Here is a 15,993-nt window from a genome sequence, read left to right on the forward strand (position 1 = left end):
ATAGATCTATACACATACATCTATTGTTCTTTATTCCAGTAAGGTGTTGTAATTTCGTAAGTAAAATTAATCGGACTTAGCATCACTGGAATTTCTCAAGCCAGAAACATGAACAAAACATGCATGCACCACAAAATTACAGAAACAATGTCACCATAAAAAATGAAGTTAACATGCTGCATAACTTTTCTATTATGCTGTATGTGTGTCCCACTGACTTTTCCTCCTCCTTGCAACTTCAGATTTCATTAGCAAATTTCAGCCAAATTTCAAAGAGTGGCAGAAATTCAAAGACACAGAGTTCATACAGCTTCTGTGGCAACAGGTAGCAGAAGAGAAAAGAAGGAATGCAATCTTAGCTGTGAAGTATGTGGAAATTCCAAATCCGCACAAATCCACAGAAAACAAACTCTCACTGATCCCACTGTTCAGGGAGCTGCTTATACTTTCTGCCTTCATACCTTCATTCCAGGAAAACCTGCAGGTCCATAAGAACCAGGATGACCCTAACAAAAACAAGTAGACTGTAAGCTGAAACAGTAAAACTTACATAAAATTAAACCTATCCAGAACTGCTGTTAATGTTACATAGATAAATATTACTTGGGATATCTCCCAAAAACTTTGCAAAGCTTTTGCAAGTATTTTCTGTGAGAAATGGACAAGAATTAGAGCTATAGACCAAAGCAAGCCAGTCCAGTTTGCACTTAATTTTTTTTCCCATATTGCATCAAGCACAGTAGTGGAATGCTGCTACACTTCAACACTGTTAGGCAAATCAAGCACAAGTAAAGCTGCTGTAAAAAACTGCCATCAGCATGTATGCAGAACATTAAACTTACTGTGTTAGTACTGTGCTATTCCAGAGCAGCTTTGTGCTGGTCTAAATATTTAGAGGATAACCCTACAGATTTACTTTCTTTCCAAGGAAAGTTTGTGTGAGCTTATGTTTAAGTGTGAGACAGGGGAAGTCCCAGGGGAAGTCTCCTAAATATTCTATACAGGAAGCATGACAGATTAGTTTAAAAAAAAATCCTTAAAGTCTTTTTTGAAATTGCAAACTTAAAACTGCACAATTATAGTGAATTTGTGATATAATTTATTGTGTAACTTTCTTACCCGCAATCCAGGGAATCCAGGAAGGCCTTTTTCACCCTTTTCTCCTCTCCCAAGTATGCCCTAGAGCAGTCAAAATAGTTTCTTTAACCAAGATGCTCAGTGAAGCATGCTATAAAATTTAGTATTTGTCCATATTTATTAAATTATGTATACATTGCATCAATGGATCTTGTTTCACTTGAGAGGCTCAATCACTGCAGCTGACTTCACATAGCACCACCAGCAGTGCCTAAGTAGTTCCAGTTATTTGAGGAACTTGCTGGGGTCTCTAAGCTTCATATTATTTCATCAGTTGAATTTGTGTATATATATACATATATATATATATACTTTTTTTATAATTTTTTTTTTTAAGTTCTGGGCATCGTTTGAGCTGTTTCAGTTGATTTCTCTGTTCCTGCTTATGACTAACAAGCGCATGTATTATCATCTACATAGACAACTAGTACTGGAGCATGCAGACAAAGCCCATCTTTTTCAATGTAAATCTGATAGAAAAAGATTAGCTTTGTTCTCTTTTCCAGTGCCAAGTAACAGTGGTCTTTTTATGATGGAAAATGAACTTCTGAAAAAGTGCTAGACTTAAAACTCAGAAATATCATGTTCATGCTTCTCATTTCTTCTCTTCTGCTACAAAGCTAAGTAAGTTTTTAACACAGAATTGTTCTTTTGTGTCCAATTATCCTCTGTTTTTCTGAGATCTGGAAGCTTCCTGCCTATGGATTTTCCTCTTCTGGCACCTCTATGTTTACATTGATCACGTTGACAGAAAGAAAAGGTAGAATAGACAGAGCAACTCTTTCTCCAAACGGGTGGATCTGCCTTCTCTACCCTTGGGGATATCCACAGTGTCAAGTTAAAGTCATTCCTTAACCTTCTGTGATGAATATACATCATGCCCCATTAAGAACACATTCAGATCATCTTTTTCTCTTCTTGAGGAAAAATAATCTGTACTTGTATTTTCTTCACAGTTCCAATCCATTAGGTCAACAGTCCAACTGCCAACAACACTGACCTTTTGCTACCAGGCAACACTCAATAGGTATGTATAAAAGAGACTCAGAAAGATTTACCAAAGGGTTTTGAAATATTTTTGCTTTCTCACTGATCATGAGGACTTTGCCAGCACCATGGGAAAAAAAAGTGCCATTACTTACTTTGGGTCCACGTGGCCCTCTGTCTCCTGTTACCCCAGGTAATCCTTTTTGGCCCTACACATAAAAAGAAAGTTTTTGTGTATATTAATATGCAGCATATGCCTATGTGTTGGTTAACATTTTTTAAGTCCTACTCTGAATTAGAAGTGTTAAACAGTATTTTTTTAACCATTGGATGTGTTTCTTTAGGTGTCCTAGACACAAGAAAAGCAAGAAAGACTTTTATGTGTATTTTTATTTCTGTTAGTGTTGTCAAACCAGCATAATGACTGTGGAGGGATATATTTGTATCTGTTCACTTCCAAGGATCCGCAAGTCAGGGCTTTGTTTCTACAAACATGCATGACAGTAGTTCTTTTTTTAATTTGCTGCTCTTTTTGGTTTGATGCAAGTACTCACAAGCATAAATCTACACTTTTGAGCATAGCCCCACTCTGAACAGGGTGCATGGCTGCTTATATGGCCATGATTGTGTCATGTTGTAGAGCAGCAAATGTTCCACTTCCCAGGAACGTGGGGAGTTTATGGAGGTTCTTTTGGTCCTTTCCCTCTCTTCATACACCTGTATAGCAGCCATTTGCATGATCAAAGCCCAAGGTCCAACATCTGAAGTCTACTGGTTCCCTAAGTTGAGGCTGCAGGAGCTGGCAATGCCAAGTTCACATTTTCATTTGTGTATTTGAGGAAATCAGACTTGAGGACACAGAGGGCTCTGCAACAATAGAGGGCTCTGTAACAGAGTTTTTGCTTAAAAATAACATGGGTTACAAACATTCTAATGTTCTAAGTCACTCAGCTGTAGCTATGGTAGGTGTGATGTTGAAGTACAGGATGTCCAGGAAAGTTGTGGATGCCCCATTCTTGAAAATGTTCTAGGCCAGTTTGGATGAGGCTTTGAGCAACCTGGTCTAGTGGAAAGTGTCCCTGGCCATGGCAGAGGAATTGGGACTAGCTGATCTTTAAGGACTCTTCCAATCCAAACCATTTTATGATTCTGTGATAAAACTGACAACAAAATCACACTTTATTTTTATATCAAAAAAGGCACCCTAGAAGGGTTAGGGTTGGTTCAAAACTGTAGATTGGAGTACAGTTGCCAGTGATATGCAAAATTTAAAGTATTAGTGAAGAGCCACAAAGAGATTCAATAACACAGTAATCAAATTTGCCAAGGTGCCTGAAATATGATCTGCTCATGACAAAAAATGAAGAAAACCAAAGCAAGGGCAGTATCTCCTTTCTGCATTAAGACAGCCTTCCCTCCAGAACATGAACTAAAGCACACGTGGGGTATCCTCTCCTGAAAGCCTGTAGGAGGGTGCTGAACACAGGATTCTGCTGCAGCTGGTAGTTTCTTACAGAAAGATAGGTTTGTCTTATACCATCCTTTCAAAAATTTCATCACAGGATTGTAGTTGCCAAGTTGAGTGCTGTTAAATATGATGACAAATTAACACCTTCTGTCCTTTGAACAGCTGAGCTCCAGGAGGTCCAACTAACAGCGGTAACCCAGGCGGCCCAGGCAGTCCGATGTCACCCTGTGGAAGCCAAAATAACAGCAGAGATGTTCCATGCAGTATTTCAGTGACTCTCAGCTTGTTTTCCTGTTGTAACACAGCACTACATATTTCTGTTCTCACTGAAAATGTACCAATTACCTGCAGATAAAGGTTTGCATTGAGATCTTTAAGCTTCTTTACCATCTGCCCAGATGAGTAAGCATCCCAGGCTGGCAATCTAACCACCTATTCTCCTGAGTCATTAAAAATAATGTTACAGCTAATGAAATAAATGAGAATGTCTGGCTCCCACTCCAAATCTGCTGTGGAGATAGTAGTTACAGGATTGTCAAATCTCTCATGTGTACATACAGTCTCTCATGTTCTGGACCAAAGCCTTAAAGCACAAGACTTTGTGAATGTGAAATTAACTTACTGGTTCGCTATGGAAAGTTGTGTATGTTGGAAATTTGCACAAATTCTAAGAAATTATTGGACCAATTCATGGAAGAAATATCAAATATTCCACATTCGTTCTACATATCCTGAGTATGCTAATATAGGTGGAGACCGGTAGAGGAACAATTATTATGTGTTTCTTACACTCTTTCCTTGACATCTGTTCTGCACTTAGCAAGAGATGAGATTCAGGGACTGATCTGGTACAGCCCCTGTCACTAAGTTATCACAATTACTGTTGTGATTGCCTTGCTGTGTCTGTTCAGAATGTATGTAAATGCTTAGCAACACTGATAGTTGCTTTTTGAAATCTTCAGAATGTGCTTGATTCCGGCATGCAGCTCACTGAAGGAATCACTTCTGCTCAGAATTGATTCAATAACTTCTTCTGTTCTAACATGATTAGCAGGAGACAAAGCCACAATGAATGGGTTCCAGGGAACCCAACAAGACTATTATTCTTCTAACTCTACAGCAATAATAAAGTTAATATTATTTATTTTCTTACCGGCTCCCCCTTTTGTCCATCCACTCCAATCCCTGGATTTCCCTAATTGATAAAGAATGTACACAGTTTCAGCATGATCAGAAAATACTAACATTAGCATTTAATCAAGTAACTCTTTTGAAAAACTTGGTAACAAATGAACAAAAAGAACATTTCAAACAGTTGTATAAATTATTATTTCACTAAAAGCTTCAGAAGTTATTACCTACCTGTTCACCTGGCAAACCAGGATAACCTGGAATACCCTTTAAAAGAGAATGAAGACAAGTTAAGATGTCTGATTTAGAGACAGCTTTTGAAAATTATTTCTTCTTGCTTACAGAACCAAGAGGCAGAATTTTCTCTTAGGGTGCACCTATTCCAAAGTGCAATTTACTTCACTTAGTCACTGCTTTTAGGAGGGCTGACCTATGGTTTCCCCTTTTCCTGTCTCCCACAGGTGGTCTTGGGAAAAGGGATTAAGGATGGAGCATTTCTCCATCACCACAGACTACCGGGATGAAACATGTTCATGCTGACATGGCAAGGAACAACATATTCCTCAACTTCAAACTCATAAGGTAAAGCAAAAGTCTAACTTACCACTCGCCTCAAAAACTACTTTTAGACTTTGATTCACATTAAGGCAAGTTCTAAACCAGGTAGACAAGAATGAATACATATCCTATGACAAGGCTGTATAACTGTGGTGATCTTACAGGCAAGCCTGGATGGCCTGGGTATCCAGATGGGCCCATTGTACCTCTTGACCCTCTAGGTCCCTGGAAAAGATGGAAAAAGGTCTTTTTATGAACATGAAAAGAACTTGCCCTTTTCTACACAAACAGTCCCTCCAAAACACCTTGGACTCAGACTGCTGGCCACTGGATTCCACCAATGGCCCAAAGTTTACACCATGCCTGAAATCTCCCTGTGACTAGAGCAGCCCAGCACCAGATTCTGGGTAATACTGGACAAGGCACAGTTATGTTATTTATGCACTGAGAGTTCATTTTGCCAGCAATTGAGCTATGGTGCAGGGACCTGATACAATTCATCACCTTTTTAAAGGGTATAACAAGACCAACCCAAAGCCCTCATGAATGTAATTCAGCAACAAAATTAAATTCTCTCCTTCTTTCATGCTCTTATGGCTGGAATATGATAGAGTGCTACTTGGGAGATCCATCAGATACTGTAGAAGATTTCACATCTTGAATTTCAGAGAGAAAATATTCTGGAATACCAGGGTAACAGCTGCTCCACACACAGCTAATGCACGTGAGGATGGTCTGTTTCTACTCCCTTTCAGCCAGCATGAACTGGCCATGGGAACAGACTATAGACACTTGATGTTTCTCAGACTTTATTCTGGAATTTTGCTATTTAAGGCAGGCAGAGAAACCCCAGTATTTCTTACCATACTAAGGAGAAAAAATTGAAGATCTTCAAGACAAAAAGCAATTACAGAACCCACTGACTGTACTTACAGGCATGCCAGGGGGTCCAGGATCACCTCTCTCTCCCTGTAATGACAATCATTTAGCAAATGAACCAGTTCAAGCTTTCTTGTGCTTACTTTCTCACTTTACAGATATTAAGATCATAAACTATCCTTTAGAGTTGCATAAGTGGTTTCAGTTTCTTTTTTTTTTTTTTTTTTCCCAGTAAGTTTTATTAACTAGTGAGGAGTAATGGAGCAATTACATTTACCATACATGTTTTCCTACAGTGGATGATTTTTCACAATCTGATACTTACTGGAAGTCCTTTTCCAAAATGTGAAATATACACTGAATTTCCTTTTTCTCCTTTCTGCCCTGGAATTCCCTTTAAAGAAAAAGAGTCTTTTAAAACATGACCCACTTACTGATATCCTACATTTTCATGGAGACTGTATGATAACTTCTCAGGCTGTGACTTTCTGGTGCACCTGTATCACAAGGTCAGTCAGAATGTAACAGGGAAGGTATTTCTCCCTGGAATGGTACAATAAAAGGAGGAATTACAGCTGTCTGCAGCTGGATAAAGCTACAGTAGATTGGATACAGATTACAGGTAAACAACAGCTGCTAGGGAACACATTAAACAAATAAAAATTTGTATTTATCTTTAGTTATTTTATATGTGGTCTCTTGTAAAATAAAACATCTTTGTCAGATTCAGTTTTTTACCTTCTATATGACTTAGGTAAGGCCTTACAGATAGAAGTTACTTTATTTTCCAACAAGATCGATGAAGTAAAGCACATAAAAATGTAAACAGTGTTAAATAAAATTATACAGGACAATGTTATAAATAAGAATTAGGTAAAAATGGTGACTGTAATGTACAGTCAAGTTAGTACCTGGCACAACAAATCGATTTAATAATAGGCAATCTGCATAGAGAGCTTGGAATTGGATTCTTGCATACAAGCAAATGTGGTTACTGTGTGTTGTTTTTCTGGGTAGCTAAATGAATTTGCACTGGAATTTCAGCATGCATATCCAAGTCTACATGCCTATTGTGTCTCCCTGTTTTTGTAGGGAGCAAATACTTTTCTAGGCCTGCTAAAGAGCATGCTCCTGAAACTGGTAGGATTTATGCTGTAATTTGTCCCATGTCTCATTTTTCCTTTATGGCACTTCTCTAATTACAAAGAGTAAAATTCTACTTCGAAGGCCATAGTAAGTAAGAAAATACAGGTGAAATTAGAGTTTCAGCAGAAGTAACAAATTACTTTCAGAGGTATAACAAATGAGGTTATTAGTAAGTTTATAATGTGTCTTTCATAGCATGAAACTGTATTTTATTCTAATTGCTATTATCTTTGATAACATCATTACACTCTTGCACCTGCTCCATATTTTTCTAATGGCTGAATTCAGCATTTCACTTAGCTCTCACTAAACACATCTGATTTTTCATGTAAAGTGCAGTTGTTTTTATTGTGTTAGAAATTTTCAGGGAAGCTGTTAGACCAACTAATCAGCTCTTATTCATTCAGAACTAAAACTTGTTTCCATAAAAAGTCAAAGACTGGTGACTAGAACTGTTCAGCAAAATTTCTTTGGAGCTACAGTAATTTATTTCTCTTAATGACAAGAATCTTTTTTTCTTCAGTAGTTGAGTACTGCTAACACAGACTTCCCAGGCAAGACTAGGAGTGCACAGAGCACAGAAGTGTAAAAAGTGGCACCAAATCTTAGAGTGTAACAGGACTTGTTGAACCTTCCTCTTACTTTTAAGTCATTTCATCTATGTCCCTACTAGTAATGCCTTTAAGAAATTTCAGGTACTAATGAACGCTATGGTGGTTTCAAGCTACTCCTTCTCAGCAGGTGTGGCTACACTCTGGGGAAACAGGTCAGAATTTAGCTCCCAAGGCAGCCATATATGTACTTCAAGGATATAGGAGCTTATTTCACATTCAAGCTTCATCTGTTAAGGCAGTGTGTTTCACTCCCATTAACCTGAGTAAGAATTCCTGGGAATTCCCTGTGCAGCACTGCAAAGCTGATGCCACAGTCTAAGTGTCATTTTAAGAGCTGTGAGCTTGCAGGAAAAATGCACATGCACAATGGGAATGCCTTTCACATACATAAGGACCTCTTGGTCCCATATAACCGTTTTCTCCTGGAAATCCTGGGTCTCCCCTTGAGCCATTGCAGCCATCCAAACCATGCTTGCCTCTGGGTCCTTCCATTCCTGGGAGGCCCTGAAAGACAGTTTAATATTTATTAGAAATACACCACGATTAATGGGAAATTACTTTTTAAATGAACAGAACAGTTCAGAAACAAATATATCTCAGATGTGAATGAGATGATCTGTCACAGTGGTGCTGGTTTCATACTCTTGCATTACAAATGTCTTCTATTCTGAATAGATTTTTTTTGTGGTGCAGAACAAATTAGGTAAATCTTTTGTTTATTTGGTTTTTTTGATGGATAGCAAATACAACAGGGACAACGCTGGTTAAGAGGACCAGACTGTGCTCTCACTTGAGTGAAAAAGTCATGTTCTGCCTTCTCAGAGAATACAGCTCTTTAGCTATAGTCTTTCTTGTGGCTTTAAAGTTGAAAAAAACCCACAGGGAAAAAAAAAGTAATCTCAAGAAGCCTCATGTTTTTTAATTGTTAGGATAAAACAAATAAAAAGAGGACACAGCTTCACAGCTTGACTCAGGCACACAGTAATTACAGAGACTGTGATTTTTCTAACCTAGCAATAACTAACCAGGGTCCAGATAAGGATTAGTTCTACTAAAAATTAGGAACTGGGCAATGAAACAATGAGATTTTTCTTGGAATTATCTTCCTATTGGAGAAAAAACCTATTTTTCAAATAATTAAAGCTTTTCTTAAGGATAAAATATAAATTTTGACCAAAAATTATTTCAGGGGGTGAATCTGAAAAATTGCCAAGAAAGTATCCTCCTGGTCATTTGCCTGAAATGCTTTTGTCAATTCTACCTTCCTCCTATCTGTGAATACTTCATTCTAATTTGTGGATACTGTTTTTAAATTAACATTTTTTGCAAAAAGAATATACATTTCTTGGGAACACTTCCTTTTTTTTTTTTTGTGCCAGATTTTGGGCTTGTGACCTCTATATTATCCAGACAGTTTTGCAACAGTCACACTGTCAAATGTGGGCAGCTGACAAGCAAATGCTACAACACCCACTCAGCTTTTGGTTCTGTTTCCACTTTCAAAATTCAACATTTTAGCTTTGATCCATATGAAACTGGTAACATCACAGGAATTCAGTTCTAGTAGAGTATTTTGAAAAATGCAGTATCTAAGATACTATTTTACCAATTCTCACACTGAAGAAGACATTCATAAAAATACATTACCACATGCTTATAAAGACATAATTTGGGCCCACTTTGCTTATTCAGTCCCTATTCAGTTTAAAATTACTGGACCCATTGGTTGGATTTCTTCCTGCAAAAGGACTACAAGCAAAAATCAGAATGTTTGAACAAAAAACAGTGCATCATTTGAGATATTTTCAGAGATGTTAAGAATGAACCAAGCAGACTACAGTCTGTTATAGAGCCTGAGAGAAGAAATACGCTCATTTTAAACCTAGCTCTGACACATGCTCCATGGCCACGGGCAGTCTCTACCTTCACTGCCCACTCCTGCATGAAAATTCTGTGGTTATGTCATTGGGATTTGGTAGCATTTGTTATCAATAGGAAACAGTTTAAGTTAACCTACTTATTTATGATTTTTCAAAACATGTAACTCTCTGAGATAAATTTTATCAATAAGTATAAAGCCAAACAATTTAGTGAGTGGATTATTCTGCTAGAGGACTTGCTATGAATTTACAGGAGCTGTAATCTTTATAAAGAAATATTTGTTCAATACGTACAGGAACACCATCTAAACCAGGAAATCCTGGGACTCCAGTTGGGCCCTAAAAACAGGTGAAATATGAAAAAAACAAAGTAGATGAGGTCATTAACTCTTAAAAAGAATGAAAAACAAGAATATGTGATACTATATAGCAAGAAACAAAAAAACGGTCTTGTTTGAAATATGAATCAAAAGCCATAATTTTCAGCAATTAAGTATCTGAAAAAAAACTTCTACAGTCCTAGCAGAAGACTAATACCAACAGTTACCCATGTAACAGGTGGTACAGTACAGGACAAATGTCTAATACTCAATAGTCATTCAACATCCAAAGGCTAAAAAATGACAGAGAACAGGAAGTTGTCTGTACGTAATTTCACAATCCTGCTCCTGCTTTCATAATACCAGCAGTTCAGTTTTTGTTTACAGCATTTACATTTCAGCTGTGCTAGATACTGACATTAGTGATTTCACTCTGAGATCTGTCAATTTGGACTACTAAAACTAATATGAAGTACTAAGAACCAGGGATTGTACAGATATGAAAGATATGAATCTGATCTGCAATTTATACTCTATAAGTGGTAATAAAATTCTATTTAGTCCAGCACTTTCAAAAGCACCATACTGCTCCCTCCAGCTCCACATTTCTACACCTTCTTTGAGGTTAAGGAGGATGACATGGTATGTGACAATCAGAGTCTGTCTGTTCATCATATTGTATGTCTTTTGACAATTCTAATTTTGCAATCCACAGCAAAATATCTCCTGAAATATTTTTTCAAGAATTAATTTTCTGTAATTAACTTCTGTGAGAATTTTGTGTGAGCAAGAGTATAGTTTGGCAAATGCTTTTTGGTCATTCAAGTTCTGTTTCACTTATCACCATTTAACATTGCATACTGTAAACACCTTAAAGAGCTGTCTGTGGTGTTTCCTACCTTATCACCTTTTTCTCCAGCTGGCCCAGGCCTCCCATTCTCACCTCTCTGTCCTTTCTCCCCTGGCAGACCAGCTGGTCCTGTAGATCCCAAGGCCCCAATTGGACCTTGAGCTCCCAGATCACCAGGCTGACCCTGAAAAGAGTCCAAAGAAGTGAATGACTACTGCTGTAACCCCCACAGCAACTCAGAGATGACTCTGTGGATAAAACAAGGCTTACAATGTATAAATATTCATGATCAGAACAGCTGCTGGACAGCCTGCAAAACTGTCCCATGCATAAGGTGCTGTAGGAACACGACCTTCAAGTTTAACAACTTGCTCAAGGTGATCATTGCTTTTCACCTTCATCAGGTCTCCAAGACCACCTCTCTGAGATGCTTGGGATAACCTGCAAGTCTTCTTGGCTCCACCAATTAAAGTATCTCCTTTTGCATGCTTAGAACACCAATGAGCATTTGTTTTCCCACCAGAAAAATGAGGACTCATTTTAGACAAAGGGACTTTGTACACAATCAGAACAAATCAAACAAGTTCCCTCTTTAAGTCATGATATGCCAATTATCTTAAGCTTTTCTACTCATGTTTTTCATAATCACTATCATATCTTAGTGCCTCATTTAAAACCTGTGAAGCTTCCTGGAGAAAAAAAATAATAGTTATTAGCTAATATATTTACAGTAAATATCAATTTTACCAGATTGTGTTAAAAGGGATTGGGAGGTTGAAGAATGTAATTTATTTATAAATGGCTCTAAAGTTAGTATTTGTAACTTCATGACTATACAGTCTCCATAGATTTCTATTAATGTTTCCAAGGTAATATACATTCTCCTGAAGAAAAATTACTTCCCATGCCAACTGGACTTTTCAGTCTATAACACCAGTGTGGAGCTGTTTCAGATGTGCTGCAGTTTTTGTTCTGTGCTGCTCAACAACTATGCAATCATAGATTCAAAGTGCTGAATAAAGCAAGCTTTCGAATCAGGCTTCACATGTGAGCTGTCTACACTTCCACCCCACAAAAATCTGTGTATTTGCAGGTCTTTATTTCTCTTACAAATATTTTTCATTTTATATCATTATCCTTGTTTACCTATAACTTGTTCTGTTTCCAAACTGAATACTGTTTTGTTTTCTTTTCAGACTTCATCCATTAATTATAATAAAATAACTATAATTAATTATAATACACAGTATGCATAATCAATCAATAATTTATTGTAGTATAGAATTAATTCTTATAATTAATTATAATCCAGTACTTTAAAAGAGAGCAAAATGGAACCCCATACATTCCTGAGAAAACCATATAGCTTTAGGACCACTTGAGGGCAGTAAAAGATATTTCAGTATTCACAGAAATAACAGATGTCTTCACTTTTATGAATGGATTGAAAGAAGAAAAAAAAGATGGAAATGAAAGATGATTGTAAGAAGATATGTAGCTTCAGGAAGCAAAAGAACTGAATGCTTGCTTCTCAGTGTAAACATTTCAGCAGGCTGAATCTGCCTGGACAAAATCTTGTGAATTATAAGCAGGGACTTAAGCTTCTTTTACTTTTTATTTATTTTCTGTCTTTTTAAAACCAGTGTGATTTGACAGTTGGACTGGTGAAAAAATGTATGGTATGCATCATTTAATCAAATCAGCAAAGCAACAGAGAAGGTGATTTACTACATGTTTGGACAAGAACGTACTATAGGTTCATGCCACAGTGGAAGTAGGCCTGGATGACCACTGGCCCTTAAGCTATGAACAGGAACTTAGTCCAGAGGCTGGGAAAAGAAGTCCCACACTTAGAATTAAGGACCACATGAAAAATTCTCATACGAGTCATGTTCCATTTATCTTTACTTGCTCCTCTCACTTCAGCCTTGATCCTGCTTCCAGAGAAGCCACTGGCAAAAAATCCAGGGCAGAATCAGTATGTTGTCTTCTCTAACAGTTAAAATTTTTGTGATACCAGAATTTCAGCAGTGTAAAATATGATGCAAATTAAGGACTACTGATATTAAAAGCTGATGATTCTGAACCCTTGTTAACTGTGAATGGACAGTCACGATTCTGGATTTTGAGTGTTTGCTTGCATGAACAGCTGCAGCCTGTCTACTGGCATTCTATGTTAGAATGTATTTATTAATTGAAGTATTTCTAATGCAGGTGTTCTGCCCTTTAAATACTTTATTGAAAAAAAATAATTGGACAACCATTTTAATGAAAGCATCATTTTGAGACAAGTGAAATTAGACTAATAATAAAATACAACGGTTTGAACCATTAACTTTACTGGAAATGGTATGGCTTTGTAGTTCTCTAAACTAGCTATTACCTTGCAAAATGCATCATTCATCAACAGTAAAGGTATAAGATGTTTTGCACTAATTTTTTAATGCCTTTGTTGACAACAGGTTCCTGCACCAACTTCAGTATTTTTAATTAATAGTGCGTATGCTCTGCATTCAAGAGTTGAAAATTTTCAAAACATGTTATATCCTTTGGACAGTTAAGAAACATGATTTTTACTGCACTCAGAAAAAAAAGCTGTGATACTGTAGGCATTCTATGGTAGTTATTATAATAAATAAACACTTCCAGGTCATGTAGTCCTTTAGGTTGATAAAATGTCTTCATTTGCTGCTACCCTATGAATTTAATTGACTCCATGGTCTTCAGCAGAAGGTAGTGAAGTCATAGAACAGAGTCACTGAATTCAGAATTCACAATGGGTTTGGCAGCTGATACAACTTTAGCATGCCATGTGAAGCTGATGGATTCTCTCTCTTTCTTTCAGCTCAAAGACTGATAATGACTGGAGCTTTGTTAAGACCAAACTGATACCATGCCATAACATCTATTATCACATCTATTATTTGTGCCCATCCAATGTGACTACCACAGCATTACAGTCTCAGGACAGCTGTAAAAATAAAGAGGATGAAGGTAGTCATGCTCATGTGGAAATGACAAATTAGCTCAGATAAAATGAACAGAATATTATGCCCGCTCTGCCATCTGATGCCAATAAATTCTTCTAGGTTTTCAGTGCCTTGTTAATTGTCTAGGTCAGGAGCTACCATGCCAAGACTACGTTCTGTTATTTTAGCATATCCTGGGCTTGACCTGCAGTAAGAAATTGACCTTAAGGAAAACAAGGCTATATTGTTTTTTAATTAACTATGCTTCCTAAGACTAAGACTTCAAAAACTTCAGAATCATGCAACAAAACATTTAATGCTGTTTGGAAAAGGCAATGGTCAAGGTTATCTGGAATTAATTTCTTTTGATGCATGAGACTGAAGAGCACCTAATTTTGAGAGTGCCTTGAGCACTTAACTGTCTCAAGCACAATGTTTTAAAGGAGTCTTCATTGGAAATAAAAACACTTCATGCTACTCAAGTGAATTGTCTTGCTTCTCATTATCAATGAAGTCGAAAGAAGCCCAGTTACCACCTTCAATGAGGACAGTACCCTATGTTGTAGGCTATGGAGATGTACCAGTGATTTGTGAAATGCACTTACCTTCTGTTCATAAGAACAAAAGTAAAAATGCCCAGCAACTCCATACAGATTGTAGGCAAATAATACAGCAACCCTTTCCACTGTGCACTGGACTCCAGCTTTTAACCAGTCTTTCTCATTTCAGCAGGAGCAGGACAGAGCAAGAAGGAAAGTAAAGCAGTCTGTGGGCAAGACAGGAGTGCTCACGAAGGCATTTGAAGAGATGCTTTATTTTATAATTTGCTTAGTGAGGTAGGGGCATCTGCTGCTGCTCTAAGCTCCACCCATGTCCTCTCCCCTTTTGGAGGAGCTGGTGAATTACACAGCAAAGCCACAGCTTCCAGGGCTTGGAGGGGTGTCCATTCTGGGGAGATTCTACTTCTCACTGTGTAAGACTAGAACCAAACTAATTCTCACTGTAAGTCAAGGCTCAAAAAAACCCAGAACAAATCCTCTTCTAAATATAAACCTGATTAAGATGAGATAAATCTGAAAAATCACACAATTTGGCATCAAGTTCTGTCTCTTGTCCTTAATAGACCAAATTAGAAAATTAATTTTTCATGAATTTTTAGCCAAGTAAATGCAATAATAATACTTAGAGCTTGACTTTTTATAGAATTGTAGAAGCATTTGGGATAGAAGAGATCTTAAAGATTAAGTAGTTCCAACCCCCCTGCCATGGTTACGAACACCTTCCACTGGACCAGGTCACTCTAAACCTCATTCAATCTGGCCTTGAACACTTCCAAAAATGAGGCATCCACAACTTCCCTGGGCAACCTCACGACCCTGACAGTAAATAATTTCTTCCTCATATCTAATCTAAACTCTCTTTCAGCCTGAAGTCATTACCCCTTGTTCTGTCACTACAGGCCCTTGTAATTAGTTTATCTTTCTTGTAAAGAATTTAAGATTATTTTAGAATTTTAAATTATTGGAAAATTTGGCAACTTATCATACTTAGCAATTTTTATTATATTTTTCAATGATATAATAGGCTACAAGAACAAAGCACCTGATGATGCAGCTTAGTGCTCAGCGATACTTCACAGAAGCACAACAAATCACACGGAAGTGCTGAAAACATCATTCACAATGTATACTTAGGTTTGTGTTTTAACCCTGTGGGACTACGAAAAGACAAACTATCCAATAAGCCAGTGGGTGTCACTATTGTGCTAAACAAACTCAACAGATCATAATTTAGCACTGAAACTTTTAACTGCTAATGGCTGAAAGCAGAGAGCTACAAATAGAGCATAGGTGTTATAGAAATAGACAACAAATAATTAACATCAGCATAGCTAATAAAATAAAACCGAGTTTTGCTCTCTACCATTTTATTGAAACAAGTGACTGTTGACAATTTTTGGTTGATTCAAATCTGTAAAAAATAATGATTTTGTAGAGTTTTATCTTGCTTGATGTGGAAAAGCTTGGCAATCTGCAGCAACTGAGAAAAACCAC

At 37.2% G+C, this 15,993-nt stretch overlaps 1 protein-coding gene across 1 annotated transcript in view; it reads right to left on the bottom strand.

The window, feature by feature from the left end:
• Window positions 1-15,993, bottom strand: part of COL4A4 (collagen type IV alpha 4 chain) — a 63,149-nt gene that overhangs the window by 36,886 nt on the left and 10,270 nt on the right. Inside the window, exons 5-16 of the mRNA XM_058844493.1 lie at window positions 11,020-11,154; window positions 10,095-10,139; window positions 8,308-8,424; window positions 6,486-6,554; window positions 6,215-6,250; window positions 5,444-5,506; window positions 4,955-4,990; window positions 4,746-4,787; window positions 3,737-3,817; window positions 2,280-2,333; window positions 1,120-1,179; window positions 462-506 (exon numbers count right to left, since the gene is read on the bottom strand). Of these exons, the coding sequence (XP_058700476.1) occupies window positions 462-506; window positions 1,120-1,179; window positions 2,280-2,333; window positions 3,737-3,817; window positions 4,746-4,787; window positions 4,955-4,990; window positions 5,444-5,506; window positions 6,215-6,250; window positions 6,486-6,554; window positions 8,308-8,424; window positions 10,095-10,139; window positions 11,020-11,154 (783 nt within the window). The remainder of the gene's footprint in view (window positions 1-461; window positions 507-1,119; window positions 1,180-2,279; window positions 2,334-3,736; window positions 3,818-4,745; window positions 4,788-4,954; window positions 4,991-5,443; window positions 5,507-6,214; window positions 6,251-6,485; window positions 6,555-8,307; window positions 8,425-10,094; window positions 10,140-11,019; window positions 11,155-15,993) is intronic.

This window comes from Poecile atricapillus, chromosome 8 (assembly GCF_030490865.1).
Source record: "Poecile atricapillus isolate bPoeAtr1 chromosome 8, bPoeAtr1.hap1, whole genome shotgun sequence".
Classification (NCBI taxonomy): domain Eukaryota; kingdom Metazoa; phylum Chordata; class Aves; order Passeriformes; family Paridae; genus Poecile; species Poecile atricapillus.